Source organism: Cetorhinus maximus, chromosome 2 (genome assembly GCF_964194155.1).
Source record: "Cetorhinus maximus chromosome 2, sCetMax3.hap1.1, whole genome shotgun sequence".
In the NCBI taxonomy this organism is placed as follows: domain Eukaryota; kingdom Metazoa; phylum Chordata; class Chondrichthyes; order Lamniformes; family Cetorhinidae; genus Cetorhinus; species Cetorhinus maximus.
The window spans coordinates 5,371,156-5,388,086 of record NC_135880.1 but is presented as its reverse complement, the minus strand read 5'-3'; the positions used below and the strand labels follow the sequence as shown (position 1 = coordinate 5,388,086).

Below are 16,931 nucleotides of genomic sequence, written 5' to 3'. Positions count from 1 at the left end.
TATAAACTCAGCATAACCTCCTTGCTCTTCTACTCTATGTTTCTATTAATAGAGCCTGGATACTGTATGTTTTTTTAACTGCTCTGTCCACCCATCCTGCCATCTTCAATGGCCTATGCACATATACATCCTCTGCTCCTGCATCCCCTTAAGAATTGTACCCCCTTAAGAATTGTACCCCTTATTTTGTATGGTCTCTCCTTGTTCTTCCTACTAAAATGTATCACCTCACACTTCTCTGCATTGAACTTCATCAAGGGAGGTGATGGTGCAGTGGAACTAGTAACCCAGGATAATCCTCTGGGAACCCGGGTTCAAATCCCACCACGGCAGATGGTGGAATTTGAATTCAATAAAAATCCGGAGTTAAAAGTCTAATGATAACCATGAATTGATTGTTGTAAAAACCCATCTGGTTCACTAATGCCCTTTAGGGAAGGAAATGTGCTGTCCTTCCCTGGTCTGGACTACATGTGACTCCAGACCCACAACAAATGTTTGACTCTCAAAAATTAGGGATGGGCAGTAAATATAATTCAAGCTGGCCTGGACAGTGACATCCACATCCAGTGAATTAAAAAAAACCCACCAACTTGTCTATGCCCTTTTGAAGTTCTATACCTTCCTCCTCACAGCTTACAATGCTTCCAAGTTTCATATCATCTGCAAACTTTGAAATTGTCCCCTGCACATCAAGATCTAGAGTATTAATATATATCAGGAAAGGCAATGGTCCCAATACCAACCAAACCTTCCGCCAACCTGAAAAATATCCAGTACTCATTGTTTCCTATTACTCAGCCAATCTTGTATCCACGTTGCTACTGTCCCTATTATTCCATGAGCTATAACTTTTCTCACAAGTCGGTTGTGTGGCGAATGCATTTAGTACACCACATCAACAGCATTACCCTCATCAACCCTCTCTGTTGCCTCTTCAAAAAACTCCAGCAAGTTAGTTAAGCACAATTTCTCCTTTAGAAATCCATGCTGGCTCTTCCTTATCAACCCATATTTTTTCGTGTGACTACTAATTCTATCCTGAATAATTGTTTTTAGAATCTTGCGCACCACTGAAGTTAAACCTTTTTTGAACAAGGGCATAATGTTTGCAAATCTCCAGTCCTCTAGCAACTCCCCTGAGTCTAAGGAAGACTGAAAGGTTATGGCCAGTGCCCCTGCAATTTCTTTCAATATCCTTGAATCTATCTCATCCAGTCCCAGTACCTTGTCAACTTTAAGTACTGACAGTTTATCCAACACTTCCTCCTTATTAATTTTGAACCCTTCTAGTGACAGGGTTTCCTCCTCTGTCACCATGGCCCCAGTAGCATCTGCTTCTTTGGTAAAGACAGATGCAAAGTATTCATTTAACACCTCAGCCATGCTCCCTGCCTCCATGTGTAAGTCCCATTTTGGTCCCTAATCGGCCCTGCTCCTTTTACCACCCTTTTGCCATTTGTGTGCCGATAGTAGGCTTTGATATCCCCCTTTATGTTGGCTACCAGTCTTATCTCATAAACCCTCTTTATTTCTCTTATTTGTTTTTCACCTCCCCTCTGAACCTTCTTTATTCCGCTGGTTCTCAGTTATATTTTCTATCTGACACCTGTCATAAGCACACCTTTTCTTCTTTACCTTAATTTCTATCTCCATTTTCATCCATGGGGCTCTGGATTTGTTTGCCCTACCTTTCCCTTTTGAGGGGATATACCTTGACTGTTCCCAAACCATTTCTTTACTGAAGGTCGCCCATTGTTCAGCTACAGTTCTTCCCGCCATCTTTGGTTCCCATCTATCCAGTCCAGCTCCTTTCTTGCCCCATTGAAGTCGGCTCTCTCCCAGTTAATTACTCTTACTCTGGATTGCCCATTGTCCTTTTCTGTCATCATCCTAAACCTTATGTTACAGTGATCACTGTCTCCTAAGTGTTCCCCCACTGACACTTGAACTACTTGGCCCACCTCATTTCCAAGAACCAGGTTCAACAGTGCATCTTTTCTTTTTGGAGTGGACAAATTCTGCTGTCAAAAATTTTCCTGAACACGATCTAGGAACTCTTTCCCCTCTTCACCCTTTACACTACCACTGTCCCAGTCTACATTCGGGTAATTAACGTCACCCATTATAACTACTCTATAATGTTTGCATCTCTCTGTAATTTCCATGCAGATTTGTCCCTCTACATCCTTCTCACTAGTTGGTGGTCTATAGATTACACCGAGCAATGTAATTGCACCCTTTTTGTTCCTTAGCTCTAGCTAAATTGATTCTGTCCTTGACCCCTTTGGGACACCCTCTTTCTTCAGCACTGCAATGCTCTCCTTAACCAATACCAGCACCCCTCTCCCTTTCCTTCCTTTCCTATCTCCTCTGAACACCTTTTACTCAGGAATATTTAACACCCAGTTCTGCCCTCCCTTGAGCCAGGTCTCCTTATCACCACAACATCATATTTCCACATGGCAATCTGTGCTTGTAACTCCCCAATCTTATTCACTATACTCCGTGCATTCACATACATGCATAGTAACCCTGATTTAGACTTCATGACTTTCTCCCTTACACCGACTCCACCTTACTATTCTTTATATGAGTGCTATCACATGAAGTTATGACCCCATCCGACAACATCAACTTGTACCGTGTCTTTATACTGGTAAAACGCGCCAAGGCACTTCACAGGAGCATTACAAAATCTAAACTGGCCATAAGGAGATATTAGGGCAGGTGACTATAGCCTGGTCAAAAAGGAAGGTCATAAGGGGCAGGTTAAATAAGGAGGGAGCGGAAAAAGGAAGAGAGATTTAAGGTGGGAATTCCAGAGCTGAGTGCCATTGGTAGAGTGGAGAGAAACTAGGAGATGCAGGAGGCCAGAATTGGAGGAGAGCAGATTTTGTTTTTATTCTTTCATTGAATGTGGGTGTTGCTGGCTGGGCCAGCATTTATGCCCTTCCTTAATTACCCTTGAGAAGGGAGTTGCCTTCTTGAACCAGTGCAGTGGTGTAGGTACACCTACACTGCTATTAGGGAGGGAGTTCCAGGATTTTGACCCAGCAACAGTGAAGGAACGATGATATGGTTCGAAGTCAGGATGGTGAGTGACTTGGAGGGGAACTTCCAGGTGGTGGTGTTCCCATCTATCTGCTGCCCTTGTCCTTCTAGATGGTAAGGGTAGTGGGTTTGGAAGATACTGTTGAAGGAGCCTTGATGAGTTCCTGCAGTGCATCTTGTAGATGGTACACACTGCTGCTACTGTGCATCGGTGGTGGAGGAAGTGAATGTTTAAGTCGGTGATGCGGTGCTAATCAAATGGACTTTTTTCTCTCTTCTTAGATGCGATGTGGGCATCACTGGCAAGGGCAGCATTGCTGCCCATCTCTAATTGCCCTTGAACTGAATGGCTGAATAGGCCATTTCAGAGGGCAGTTTATAATCAATCACATTGCTTTGTCCTGGATGGCGTCGAGCTTCTTGAGTGTTGTGGGAGCTGCGCTCATCCAGGCAAGTGGAGAGTGTTCCACCAGGCTCCTGACTTGTGCCTTGTAGATGGTGGACAGGCTTTGGGGAGTCAGGAGGTGAGTTACTCGCCGCAGGATTCCCAGCCTCTGACCTGTTCCTGTAAATGCTGCTGCGTTTCCTACAGTGCAGCAGCGGCCATGCTTGGAAAAGTACTTTGTTTGCAATAGGGCGCTTTGACATGCCTGTTGGTTGTGAAAGATGCTAGCTGCCATAAACCAGCAAAGTTGAAGGTCCCATTGAAATTGACAGGCCAGGGAGAAGGTAAGTGTCCAAGGTAAGTCGCTGGGGTTTGGGGGGTGGAGATGATTTGAGGTTGGGGGGTATAAGAGGTCAGGGGCTATTGCACCTCAGTGGGGATGTGGGGGTAGGGCCTTGAGGGGGTTGGGGAGGTTTGGTTCTTGGTGGGGGGGGTTAGGTCAGTGGGTTGGACTTTGGGGATTGGGGATGATTCGGATTCGGGAGGGGGTGGGGGACTGGGACGGTCCTCAGTGGGGAAGTGGGTGGTGGGTCAGACCTCAAGCATGGGGTGGGGGTGAGTCGGTCCTCTGGGGCTGGGGTCAGGATGGTCGGCGGGTGTTGGAACTGCGGGGGGGTCAGACCAGGTCGGGTCATGCCCTGCTGGGGTGGGGGAGGTTGGTTCAGGTCAGGTTGGGATGGGGGGGGCGGTGGTGGGGTTGGGCCAGCAGGGCTTGGGGGTTGGGATGGGACGGGTATTGGGGGAGGAGGAGGTTCAGTTTCAGTTGGGTCGCGCCCTGGGGATGGGGTGGATGTTGTGTTGGGTCTGCGGCAAGGGGTTTCGGGACAGGGTGGGTTTGGGCCCTCTGGCAGGGGTGCGGTTGGGATGGGTCAGGTGTGGAGAAGGGGTTTGGCTCGGGTGTGTCAGACCCATGGGGGTGGGAGGAATCCCACGGGTTGGGTGGTTTGTCAGGGGGTGGGGGGGCGGTGGTCCCGTGGTGGGGGTGGTTAGTCAGTGAGTAGGGGGAGTCCCTAGGTGGGTTGGGGGTGTGAGAGGTGTCCTTTGTAGGGGGTCAGTCTGGCCCTGTAGAATAGTTATCCAGAAGTTAGAAGAGGTTTTAATTCTTCTAACTTTTTCTGGATAACTATTTGTGTAACACAGTTGGAACCATCTGAAGTTTGCAATTTAAGTCACATTTCTGGATGGTTCAAAGCGCAGTGCGAATGTCTACAGGATGTTTGCACTTCTAGACAATTGCTGTGCAAACCCTCACCTGGGAACTTCTGAACAGGATTCTCCAGCACATCTTTGGGGTATCCCCCCAATCCAACACTAGGGAGCTCAGACTTTACAGCCCAATGTACTGAAATGTCACCAAATGACGATACAGTAGTGATTATTCTACAACTGTAATATCTCAAATTTCTGAATATGGACCGGGGCCAATGCACTCCATATTATAGACAAGGACTAACTATTCTGTACAATATACACAGAGACTGCTATTCTCCATAATATATACAGGAGCTCCTATTTGCTATAATATAGAGGGCTGGCCATTCTTTATAATATACACAGATGGTGCTATTCTCTAAATTCTGCGCAGGGGCTGTTATTCTCCATAATACACACAGGGGCTGTTATTCTCTGTCATATACAGAGGCTGCTGTTCTCTATAATATATAGGACCTGCTATTCCCTACTATTCCCTGCTATTGTCCTTTTGTCTGTGACATCTTTTGATTATCTCCACCTATTACTGGCTTCTTGTCCCAACAACCCCCCCCCACCCACCTTAAACCAGCTTATATTTCACCCCTTTCCTATTTTTACTTAGTTCTGTTGAAGGGTCATGAGGACTTGAAACGTCAACTGTGCTCTTCTCCGCCGATGCTGCCAGACCTGCTGAGTTTTTCCTGGTACTTCTGTTCCGTTTTTGTTTTGGATTTCCAGCATCCGCAGTTCTTTGCTTTTATCTCTGCTATTCCCCACAATCTACACAGGGTCTTTTATTCTCCTTAATATACAAGGGCTGCTATTCGCTGGTTGGGGCATGTGTGCTGGATGGAAGATGGCTGCATCTCCAAGGATATGCTATAGGGGAATGTGGCCTGTGCCAAGAGAGCACCAGGGCGCCAAAGCTCCCATTCAAGGATACTGCTGTAAGAGACATGAAAGCTCTCCGCATCAACCATGACGTGGGAAACTCTAACTGATGATCGATGCAAATGCGGGCAGGAGTTGGCCACCATGAAGACACGTGGTTTCAGGCTTTCCAAAGCAGACACAGCCCTGCATACAAGGCATCAGCAGAGATCATGTCGAGCCACCAGCAAGGGACAACTTCATTATTATTTTTGATATTATACATAGGAGCTGCTATTCTCTATTATATACACAGTGACTGCTAATCTCCATAATGTGCACAGAGGGTGTTATTCCCCAGAATATACACAGGGGCTGCTATTCTCCTGAATATGGACAGGGGCTGCGATTCTGCAGAATATACGCATTGGCTGCTGTTCTTTATAATGTATACAGGAGCTACTGTGCTCTGTAAAATAGACAGGGTCTCTAATTCTCTATAATACACTCAGGGATCAAATATTCTCTATAATATATTCATCAACTGCTATTTTGTATAATATACACAGGGGGTGCCATTCTCCATAACATACATAGGGGCTGCTATTCTCTACAATGTGCAGTGGGGCTACTGGTCTCTGTAATATACACAGGGACTCTGATTCTCTATAATATACACAGGGACTGCCATGCTTTGTAATATGCACATGGGGCTTCTATTCTCTATAATATACACAGGGGCTCCTATTCTTTATAATATACACAAGGACTCTGATTCTCTATAATACACCCAGGGACCAAATGTTCTCCATAATATATTCATCAACTGCTATTTTGTATAATATACACAGGGGGTGCCATTCTCCATAACATATATAGGGGCTGCTATTCTCTACAATGTGCAGTGGGGCTACTGGTCTTTGTAATATACACAATGACTCTGATTCTCTATAATATACACAGGGACCCTGATTCTCTATAATATACACAGGGTCTGCTTTCTTTATAATATACACAGGGACTCTGATTCTCTATAATATACAAAGGGAATGCTATTCTTTATAATATACACAGGGACTCTGATTCTCTATAATATACACATGGACCCTGATTCTCTATAATATAAACAGGGACTGCTATTCTTTATAATATACACAGGGGCTCTGATTCTCTACAATATACACAGGGACTCTGATTCTCTATAATATACACATGGACCCTGATTCTGTATAATATACACAGGGACCCTGATTCTCTATAATATACACAGGGACTGCCATGCTTTGTAATATACACATGAGGCTTCTATTCTCTATAATATACACAGGGGCTCTGATTCTCTATAATTTACACAGGGGCTCCTATTCTTTATAATATACACAGTGGCTCTGATTTCTCTATAATATATACAGGGACTGCTATTCTCTACAATATACACAAGGTCTACTATTCTCGATTATATACACATGAGCCACCATTCTCTACAATATAGACAGGAGCTACTGTTCTCTATAAAATACACAGGGACTCTGATTCTCTATAATATATAATGTCATCTGCCATGTTGCTTAGTTCAGTGTTTGCACGTGGGTGTTCAGAGTTGTTATGATTTCATTTGTATTTACAGTACAGTACCTGGACAATCTTTAAGTCACCATTATTGAAAAATGAATGAATATAAACCAAGCAGTTTGGCACTAGCCGAAAAAGTGACAATATTAGATAGGCTGAAGAGTGGCGCTAGTGCTACCATGTTGGCCAGGGAAAACAGTGTTAATGAATTTACAATTAGGTACATTAGGCAGTCTGAAGATTAAATAAAGGCTAGTGTTAGTGTCTCTGATAGTTGTACTGCCAGGTTAACTTTTGTAAGTTGTAAGTAATAGAGAAGTTAATCAACGTGTGGGTAGAGCACCAGCATCAAAAACAAAATCCCAGTTAAAGACCCAATTATTAGAAATAAGGTGCTGAACTGTACCAGCACATAAAAAGTATTAAAGAGAGTAGTGCTGGTGCTACTGGTGATGATGAAGAAGGGGCCTCTCCGCCTTCCAGAGAATTCTCAGTCAACACAGGATAGTTTGATCGCTTTAACAAGTGTTTTGGTTGTCATAATGTGAAGTTGGTGGGGGAGGCTGCGTCGGCTGCAGGAGAGTTTCCCAAAGGCACTGCAGGAATGCATTGATGAGAGAGGGTAGCAGCCAGCACAGGACTTTAACGTGGATGAAACAGGCCTATTCTGGAAGAAAATGCCAAATAGGACTTGCAGACCCAAAGAAGAAAGGGTAGTGCCTGGTTTCAAAGCTGCAAAGGATAGGCTAACACTCCTACTATGTGCCAATGTGGCTGGTTCTATGTGTAAATCAATGCTGGTTTATAGGACATTAAACCCTCGAGCTTTTAAAGGAAAATATAAATCTCATCTACCAGTTCTTTGGAAGGCTCACAGCAAGGCCTGGGTTACAGCAGCAGTGTTTGAAGACTGGTCTGAGAATTGCTTTCTGCATGAGGTCAGGACTTATTTGAGGAAAAAGAAATTGACCTTCAATGTCTTACTTATCCTTGATAATGCTCCTGGACATCCATCCTCTCTTGAAGAGAGCCATACAGATGCTGACATTTTGTCTTTACCCCCAAATAGGACTTCATTCATCCAGCCAATGGCCCAGAGGGTCATTGCAACCTTCAGAGCTAACTACACCCGTAGAAGTCTTAGCCACGTTCTCAACGTTATGCAAATAAACTCTTCAGTCATCGTCCGTGATTGCTGAATGAATTCAACATCCTTAAATAAATAGGGATAATTAAGGACGTATGGGAAGAGGTTAAAAAATCAACCACAAATGCCTGCTGGAAAAAAATTTGGCCTGAGGTTGTGAATGATTTCACGGCATTTCCCAATGTGGATGCTGAAGATTGCTGAGTTGAAAAAAGAAGTTGGAGGGGAGGGATTTGAAGATCTGGCCACAGATGAAGTAGAGGATTTGCTTCAGTCTCATCGAGTGGAACTCTCTACAGAAGAATTGATGAAACCGATGAAATCAAGAGAATGTAGAGGAGGAAGAAGAGCCTACGGAGGCTCACCTTATACTCAAGATAATGGCAGAACTCAGAAGATCAGCTGAAGAATTGAAAATACAGGTGACAGACTATGACACAACATGGAAAGAAGCATAAAAACAAAAAGCTAAAAGCTACTGCGGATGCTGGAAATCCAAAACAAAAACAGAACTACCTGGAAAAACTCAGCAGGTCTAGCAGCATCGGCGGAGAAGAAATCAGTTAACGTTTCGAGCCTTCATGGCCCTTCGGCAGAACTGGAGCATAGTTAGAAGAAGGGAGAAATATAAATTGGTTTAAGGTGGGTGGCGGGGGGGTGGGGGGGGGTGTGGAGAGAGAGACATTGAGGGTGTGGTGATTGTGGAGATGAGCAGATAATCAAAAGATGTCACAGACGACAGGGTCAAAGAGGTGTTGAAGGTGGTGGGATTTGTCTGAGAAAAGTGCTAATTAAGAATGGAAGACAGGATATTCAAAGTACAGCTCTAGTGGGGGTGGGGTGGAAAGACTAAAGGTTTTAGTTTTAGATTTAAAAATAATGGAAATAGGTGGGGAAAGAAGAATCTATATAAATTATTGAAAAAAAAAGAGAAAAAAAAAAGAAAAAAAAAAAGGCGGGGGGGGGGTAAAGAAACGGGGTGGGGATGGGGGGAGGGGGAGTTTAAGATCTAAAGTTGTTGAATTCAATATTCAGCCCGGAAGGCTGTAAAGTGCCTAGTCGGAAGATGAGGTGCTGTTCCTCCAGTTTGCGTTGGGCTTCACCTGCTCATCTGCACAATCACCACACCACACCCTCAATGTCTCTCTCTCCAGCTCCCCCCCACCCCCCCGCCACCCACCTTAAACCAATTTATATTTCTCCCTTCTTCTAACTATGCTCCAGTTCTGCCGAAGGGCCATGAAGGCTCGAAACGTTAACTGATTTCTTCTCCGCCGATGCTGCCAGACATGGAAAGAAGCATTATCTATTGTAAAGTGATTGACACTCCAATGCTCCTTAGAGAGAACTTTACAAGATTGAGGAACAAAAGGCGAAGCAGTCAAAAATAACATTGTTTTTTTATCCATTGCCATATTAACATCTACATCAGCCACCTCACCCACTCCCTCCACCTTCAAATAAACCTCCACCAACTTCACCTCCAAGCCCATCACATTCTGCAGGAGAGCCTTAGAATAAGGGTAAGTGTGACTACCATATATTTCTTAATTTGTTAAACAGCAGGACATCTTTATATTTATTAGAACATTGTTTTTATTGTCTTTTATTCTCTATTGGTATCTGTAGTAATTGAAGATATAGTCTTTTCCTACTGCATCTCAGGGGTCACGTGATTGCTCTTGTGGACTCTGACGAATGAGCCCTAAGCCCGGGTAATCCGGGGGTTGGAACTTTCTAGTCGAGGAGCTGGTTGAAGCATGTAGCTTCTGAAGAGCTCCCTGTAATTAAGTTATCTGCTTCAAGTAGAAACCTGTCTGCTACATCAAGCCATTTCATTTGGCGACGAGGGTAAATAGTTCCGAAGCTGCACCTTGCCTTGTGAAAGCGAATACATCAGATCTTAAGAAAAAGGAAAATTACACTCACCAGTCATGCCACTCTTCGGCAGAATCGATCCTTATGATGCGTCTATGGAAGACTGGAGCCAGGATGTAGAGCGCCTTGGTTTTTATTATGTGACGACCGACATTACCGCGGGGGAGGAGCAGAAGGCAATCCTTTTAAGTGTCTGTGGCAGCAAGACATACAATCTCATCCACAGTCTGATGGCCCCGAACGTGGCCAATTCTAAATCTTTCAATGAATTAGTAGACCTCGTGAAGATGTATTATTAGCCAAAGCCGTCTGTAATAATGCAGAGGTTTAAGTTTAACTCCAGGGTAAGGGCCCTGGGAGAGTCCATCGCAGCCTATATAACAAAGTTGAAGCAGTTGACTGAGCATTGTGACTTCGGAGAACACTCAATGATATGTTGTGGGGCTGATTAGTTTGTGGAGTTCACGACGATGCCATTCAGCGCTGTTTACTCGCAGAAGTCAACATCAATTTGAAGTGCGCCATGGAAATAGCGCAGGGCACGGAAAGTGCTGCGAGAGACTCTCAGGCTTTACAGAACGTACATGATGCTGTTCTTCATGTGGGCTGGGAACCTACCACCAGGCGTGGTGCAAAAACCAGAGACACAGCAGTGAAGCAAGAGGCAATCTCTGCTGCTAGAAACATGAAAAGGCCCAGTGCAAGCATTTCAGCAGCAACGCCAAAGTTAATCTGTCACAAATATGTGGCTGACTACGTACCGGATACCTGCAGATTCAAGGAGGCAGAATGCCATTACTGCCATAAGAAAGGTCACGTAATAAAGCAATGCAGGGCAAAATCGAGACGGTCCATAAGGCAGCAGGCCAAGATGATTGAAGTAAATAATGTAACAGAACCTGAAGCTGCTGATACCATTATCTATTCCTCGTACAATGTCACAGCGGTAAAAACTGAACCTATTACCATCACAATCCAAGGGAATGGGAAGCCACCAATAATGGAGGTAGATACAGGAGCCTCAGCCACAGTGGGTGGGAGAGCAGACATTTAACTACCTAAATGAAGGTATCCAGCCACTGAATCTGGAGCGAACAGCAGCTCAATTGAAAACATACACTAGAGAATCCATACAGGTAAAGGGCAACAGTCCTGTTCTATAGGCAACAGCCAGCCCAGTTTCCAGTGATCACAGTGATAGGTGAAGGACCTAGTATTCTGGGCCAAGGCGGGTTACAAAAAACCGAGCTCAGCTAGTCTGAAATATTTCACTTGAGAACAGAAGGAGTTCCTGAGTTACTAAGGGAATACGACAGTGTATTTCTGGATGAGTTGGGAGAATCAAAGGACCTTCAAATGCTGCAAGGATTCCTCAGGTCAGAGTTGGTTCCTCTGGAAAACCAAGAAGAGAAACAAAACGAATTTAGTGCCGCTCTGAACAAACTGAGGAAACAGTTGGTGGAAAAGACACAACAATGTTCAATATCCCAGGAGGAAGCCAAGAGATACAAGAAAGAGACTGAGGAGCTGAAGAATCAGCTAAATGAAACAAAAGGGGCATTAGAAGTAAAAGTCATGGAACTTTCCAAGATGTAAGTGGATAATGAAGCCATGGGTAGCTCAACTACCGAACTGAACCAAGTTAAGATTTCACCAGAGAGGAATTTGGCCGACTGTGAAATCAAAATGAAGGATGAGACAAAACTTTGCAGCAAACAGAAGAGAAGACAGAAATGAGATCAGAAAGACCAATCGGCTATGTCTCCAGCACCCTCTCTGCAGCCGAGAAGGGTTATTCACAACTAGAAAAGGAAGGTTTATCAGTGATATTCGGAGTGAAGAAATTCCACCAGTATCTGCGTGGATGACATTTCACCATTGTGTCGGACCATGTGTATGAGTATACCTTTATGCACCATCCTGGCTTACATATTGCAAATGCGGACACACTCTGTCGTCTCCCGTTACCAGATAGCATTGTACATACTCCAGTGCCACAAGACGTTGTGCTTGTATTAAATTTCCTGGATTCTTCACTTGTGTGTGTGAAGCAAATTAGGAATTGGATGAACAGAGATCCAATTTTGTCGAAAGTCAGAGACCTTGTATTGCAAAGGTGGTCAAACTCACCAGTGTCTGAAGAGATGCGACCATTCCATGCCCGAGAAATAGAGTTGAGTTGTCAAGATAGAATCTTGTTGTGGGGATCAAGAGTCGTTGTGCCTTCACAAGGAAGAGAACCACTCTTGGCAAAGCTTCACAGTGCGCGTCCAGGCATTTCGAAGATGAAGATGCTTGTGTGAAGCTATGTCTGGTAACCAGGCATTGACAGTGACATTGAAAGCATGGTCAAGCACTGTCTCCACTGTCAGCAACAACAGAAGCTGCTCGTTTCAGCTCCACTGCATCTGTGGGAGTGGACTGGTCGACCCTGTGTTAAACTACATATTGATTATGTAGGACCACTCTTAGGTACCATGTTTTTATTGATCGTAGATGCACATTCTAAATGGATGGAAGTGTATGAAGTCATATCACCGACATCGAGTGGGATTATTGAAAAGCTGCGTCAATGTTTTAGTAATCATGGCCTACCCGGAGTCATCGTTTCGGATAACAGTACAGTCTTTGCCAGTACTGAGTTTCAGAGATTCATGAGTTTAAATAGAATCAAACATATTAAAACAGCCCCATATCATCCCTCATCAAATGGGTTAGCTGAAAGCTGTGCAAACTTTCAAATCTGGAATGAAGAGGTTATCCGAGGGTACTCTGGAAACTTGAGTTTCCTACTTCATTCTCAATTATCATGCAACTCCATCAGATTTGTTAATGAAATGCCACCTATGTACAAGGTTAAGTCTGGTGTTTCCAAATTTAGAGGGGAAGATAGAGAAGAATCAGCGTAATCAAAAATTGAATCACGATAGTCATAGCAAAGCTGAAAGATTCACTGTAGTAGATACAGTTTTCAGGCGGAATTTTGGAAGTGGACCTTGTTGGGTTCCTGCTATAATGGTCTCAGAAACTGGTCCCTTGTCCTTCCAGCTGGAAGTGGAAGACCCAGTTGTTCAAAAACACATGGATCATCTTAGGGATAGAGAGACATTCCAATAATCAGCTATTCTGCCTTGCGATTAACATTGAACCAGTAATCCCTGGGTGACCTAGAATAGACATATCCGATGTCTTGTAGAGTTATCTAACCCTGACCTGCCACTTTCTAATGATGTATCTGGAGCTGCAGTTCCTGATCATGTCGATCCAGTGGGAGAACCTCAAGTGGTAGAGCTTATGGCACTCTAACCGAATAAGGAACGGGCCTCAGAGGCCTAATCTTTAACCACCTGAGTTGTACGTATGTATATGTTGTGGGTTATTCAAGTGTTCTCTGTAAATAGAACCTGTAAAAAAACTAAAGGGGGAGGAAATGTAGGAATTGAGGGTATAGCCTTTCCTACTGCCTATCGAGGTCACGTGATTGTTCTTGTAGGCTCCGACCAATGAGCCCTAAGTGCGGGTAATCCAGGGGGAGCGGAGCTTCTAGTCAAGCACCTGGTTCAAGCATGTAGCTTCTGAAGAGCTCTCTGTAATAAAGTTATCTGTTTCAAGTGGATACCTGTCCACTATGTCAAGTCATTACAGTATCAAATTTTTGTATGGTTGGAACCTATCTAATTGACTCCCATCATAAGATGTTTGCCATTTGTGAGGATTTCCAAGAACGTAACCCATGTGAATGGCAGGACTTTATTGTATAGCCATGTTTGTAACTGCAGTAGGAAATGGCCTGATGGGGCCATGTTATGGAGCCTGGCTGGGGCAATCCTGGCATCCCTGTATGAACGCTGTCTGAGCACCCTTGTATGTTGATCTAACGAGTAACTCACCTCCTGACTCCCCAAAGCCTGTCCATCATCTACAAGGCACAAGTCAGGAGTGTGATGGAATACTCCCCACTTGCCTGGATGAGTGCAGCTCCCACAACACTCAAGAAACTTAAGACTGTCCAGGACAAAGCAGCCCTGTTTGATTGGCACCACACCCACAAACATTCACTCCCTCCACCACCGACGCACAGTAGCAGCAGTGTGTACCATCTACAAGATGCACTGCAGGAATTCACCAAGGCTTCTTGGAGGGCACCTTCCAAACACACGACCACAACCACCTAGAAGGACAAGGGCAGCAGACAGATGGGAACACCATCCCCCGGAAATTCCCCTCCAAGTCACTCACCATCCTGACTTGGAAATATATCGCCGTTCCTTCACTGTCGCTGGGTCAAAATCCTGGAACTCCCTCCCTAACAGCACTGTGGGTATACCTACACCACATGGACTGTAGCAATTCAAGAAGGCAGCTCACCACCACCACCTTCTCAAGGGCAACTAGGAATGGGCAATAACTGCTGGCCCAGCCAGCAATGCCCATATCTCATAAATGAATAAAACAACCAGATTGAGACTATTCGCTCATTCACATCTCAACATTGCAACTAATTTGCATATTTAAACAGGAAACAGGCTGAAATTCTGGCGGATCACTTACAGGCCCCTTCTTCCTCCCCTCTTTCCATGCCCTGCACCACCGCCCCCCTCCCACCGGCCTCATTTTTCTCCATTGACCACCAATTTTCAGTGAGAAACAATTAAGATGACGCCTGCTGAAAAATAACCACCAGAGAGACAGAGTGAAAGAGAGATAGAGAGAGTGGTACTGGGATGGTTAGAGGAAGAGAGGGAGAGACAGATAAAGTGAAGGAGACTGATAGAGAGAGAAAAAGACAGAGATAGGCATTAAGGGTGGCAGAGGGAGATAGTGCAAGGAAGACACGGGAGAGAGACAGAGAGAGAGAGAGAGAGGGGCAGAAATTGAGAGAGAGTGATAGAGAGGCAGAGTGAACTTTAGAGAGATAGCCACTGGCAAAAACACAGGAAAAGAGATTGCGATAGAGTAGAGAGGCACACAGAGCCAGATTAAGAGCAAGAGTGCAAAGCAAATGAGAGAAAGAGAGATCGAGAAAGTGGCATAGACTGAGCGAGAGAAAAAGAGACAGAGGGGTCGACACTGGCAAATAGAGATAAAGAGAGAGATAGAGATCGAAGCAGAGTAGCAGAGAGACAAACACACAGGCCGAGACGTATAGAGAGAGAGAAAGACAAATAAAGCGAGGTATAGACACCAAGAGAATGACAGAGAGACTCACCTGCCCAGCATTTAAGAAACGAAAATCAGGTAGGGGGAGGGAGGTATTTTGATAAATGAGTACTGACCTGTAATGGCAATGTGGAGGATCGGGAGGGGTTGTTCAGAGCGGTGCAGCCTGGCTGAGAGTTAGATATCATTGTGGGGGGCTGGACTTGCTGTCTCACCCAGGGTGTGAGCTGAGGGATTGGAATAAGTTCCACAGTCTGTGCGAGTTGCTCGACAGCCCTTCAGATCACAGCTTCCAGCTGAGAGACTGTGAAATCTTCCCTTTCAGTGTGTGTGAAATTAATTATTTACAGGAGATCTAGGACAGAGTTAGAGAGAGAAACTTATTTACTCTGATGCAGGGAGACCAAAACAAGAGGGCTTAACCTTAAAAAAATTAAAGCTTCTTCACACTAAGGTTAGTGGAAATCTGGAACTGCTGCACTAAAAAAACTCTTGAAGCTAGGGGTTCATTGAAAATTTCTAAACTGATATTGATAGATTTTGGTTAGTTAAGGACATCAAGAATTACAGAACCAATGTGGCTCAATGAAGTTAAAATACAGTTCAACCATAATCTTGTTCGCTGGCGGAACAGTTTTGAGGGACTGAATGGCCTTCTCAATCTAATGCAACAGTCCAGTCCAGGCCGAAAATGATCTCCAACCTACAGAAGAAGCCTCGCCAATCTCTCAAAGTTTCTTACTCCACACTTCTCCAGAGAGCTCAAACGTTCGCTGGCATTAACTCCCTGGGAACCAATCCAGTGGACTTTCTCTGCATGTGGCCCAAGCTTGCTTATGGTGGAAACTGGTGTCTGCACACAGGCTTTCCAGCAAGGGGCCACTGCACAATGATCAGCAGCGGGAGGTCTTCTGCTAGAATTTTATGGTCCCTTGCTGGGTATACTTTTGGCAGGGCTGGGGCACATAAAATATACAAACATATGAATTAGGAGCAGAAGTATTTCTATTTACGTTATCAGTTCATCTGTTTTGTTTCGAATGCTATATGCATTCAGGTACAAAGCCTTTGATTTTGTCCTTTTATTATTTTTGTACCATAGAAACATAGAAACTAGGAGCAGGAGTAGGCCATTCGGCCCTGCGAGCCTGCTCCGCCATTCATTATGATCATGACTGATCATAACGTGTAGCCTTAACTGCTGATTTACTCTTAGATTTGTGCTATCTGTCCCTTCCTGTCACTGTCTGCTTATAATTTTCTATATTAGTGCCTTTCTCTACACTTTGGTTTACCACATCTTCTCAAATTTGATCCCTTCCCCCCACTGTTTAGTTTAAAACCCTCTTCACTGCCCTCGTTAAGAAGCTCACCAGAACACCAGCCCCAGCATGATTCTGGTTCTGCTGAAGGGTCATGAAGACTCGAAATGTTAGCTCTTTTCTTCTCCGCCGATGCTGCCAGACCTGCTGAGTTTTTCCAGGTAATTCTGTTTTTGTTTTGGATTTCCAGCATCCGCAGTAGTTTTTTGTTTTTATGATTCTGGTGTAGACTGACCCAACGGTATGGACCCCACCTTCCCCTGTGATGCCAGTGCCCCACGAACTGGAA

At 44.6% G+C, this 16,931-nt stretch overlaps 1 protein-coding gene across 3 annotated transcripts in view; it reads right to left on the bottom strand.

Annotated features, from left to right (window-relative positions):
- Nucleotides 1–16,931, bottom strand: part of LOC144691892 (FYN-binding protein 1-like) — a 241,180-nt gene that overhangs the window by 207,531 nt on the left and 16,718 nt on the right. For 2 of the 3 annotated variants that reach the window (XM_078560469.1, XM_078560490.1), the window contains exon 2: nucleotides 15,437–15,675. The exons of the other annotated variant lie outside the window; for it this stretch is intronic. In XM_078560469.1, coding sequence (XP_078416595.1) covers nucleotides 15,437–15,508 — 72 coding nt within the window. In that variant the 5' untranslated portion in view covers nucleotides 15,509–15,675. The remainder of the gene's footprint in view (nucleotides 1–15,436; nucleotides 15,676–16,931) is intronic. 3 annotated transcript variants of the gene reach the window in all.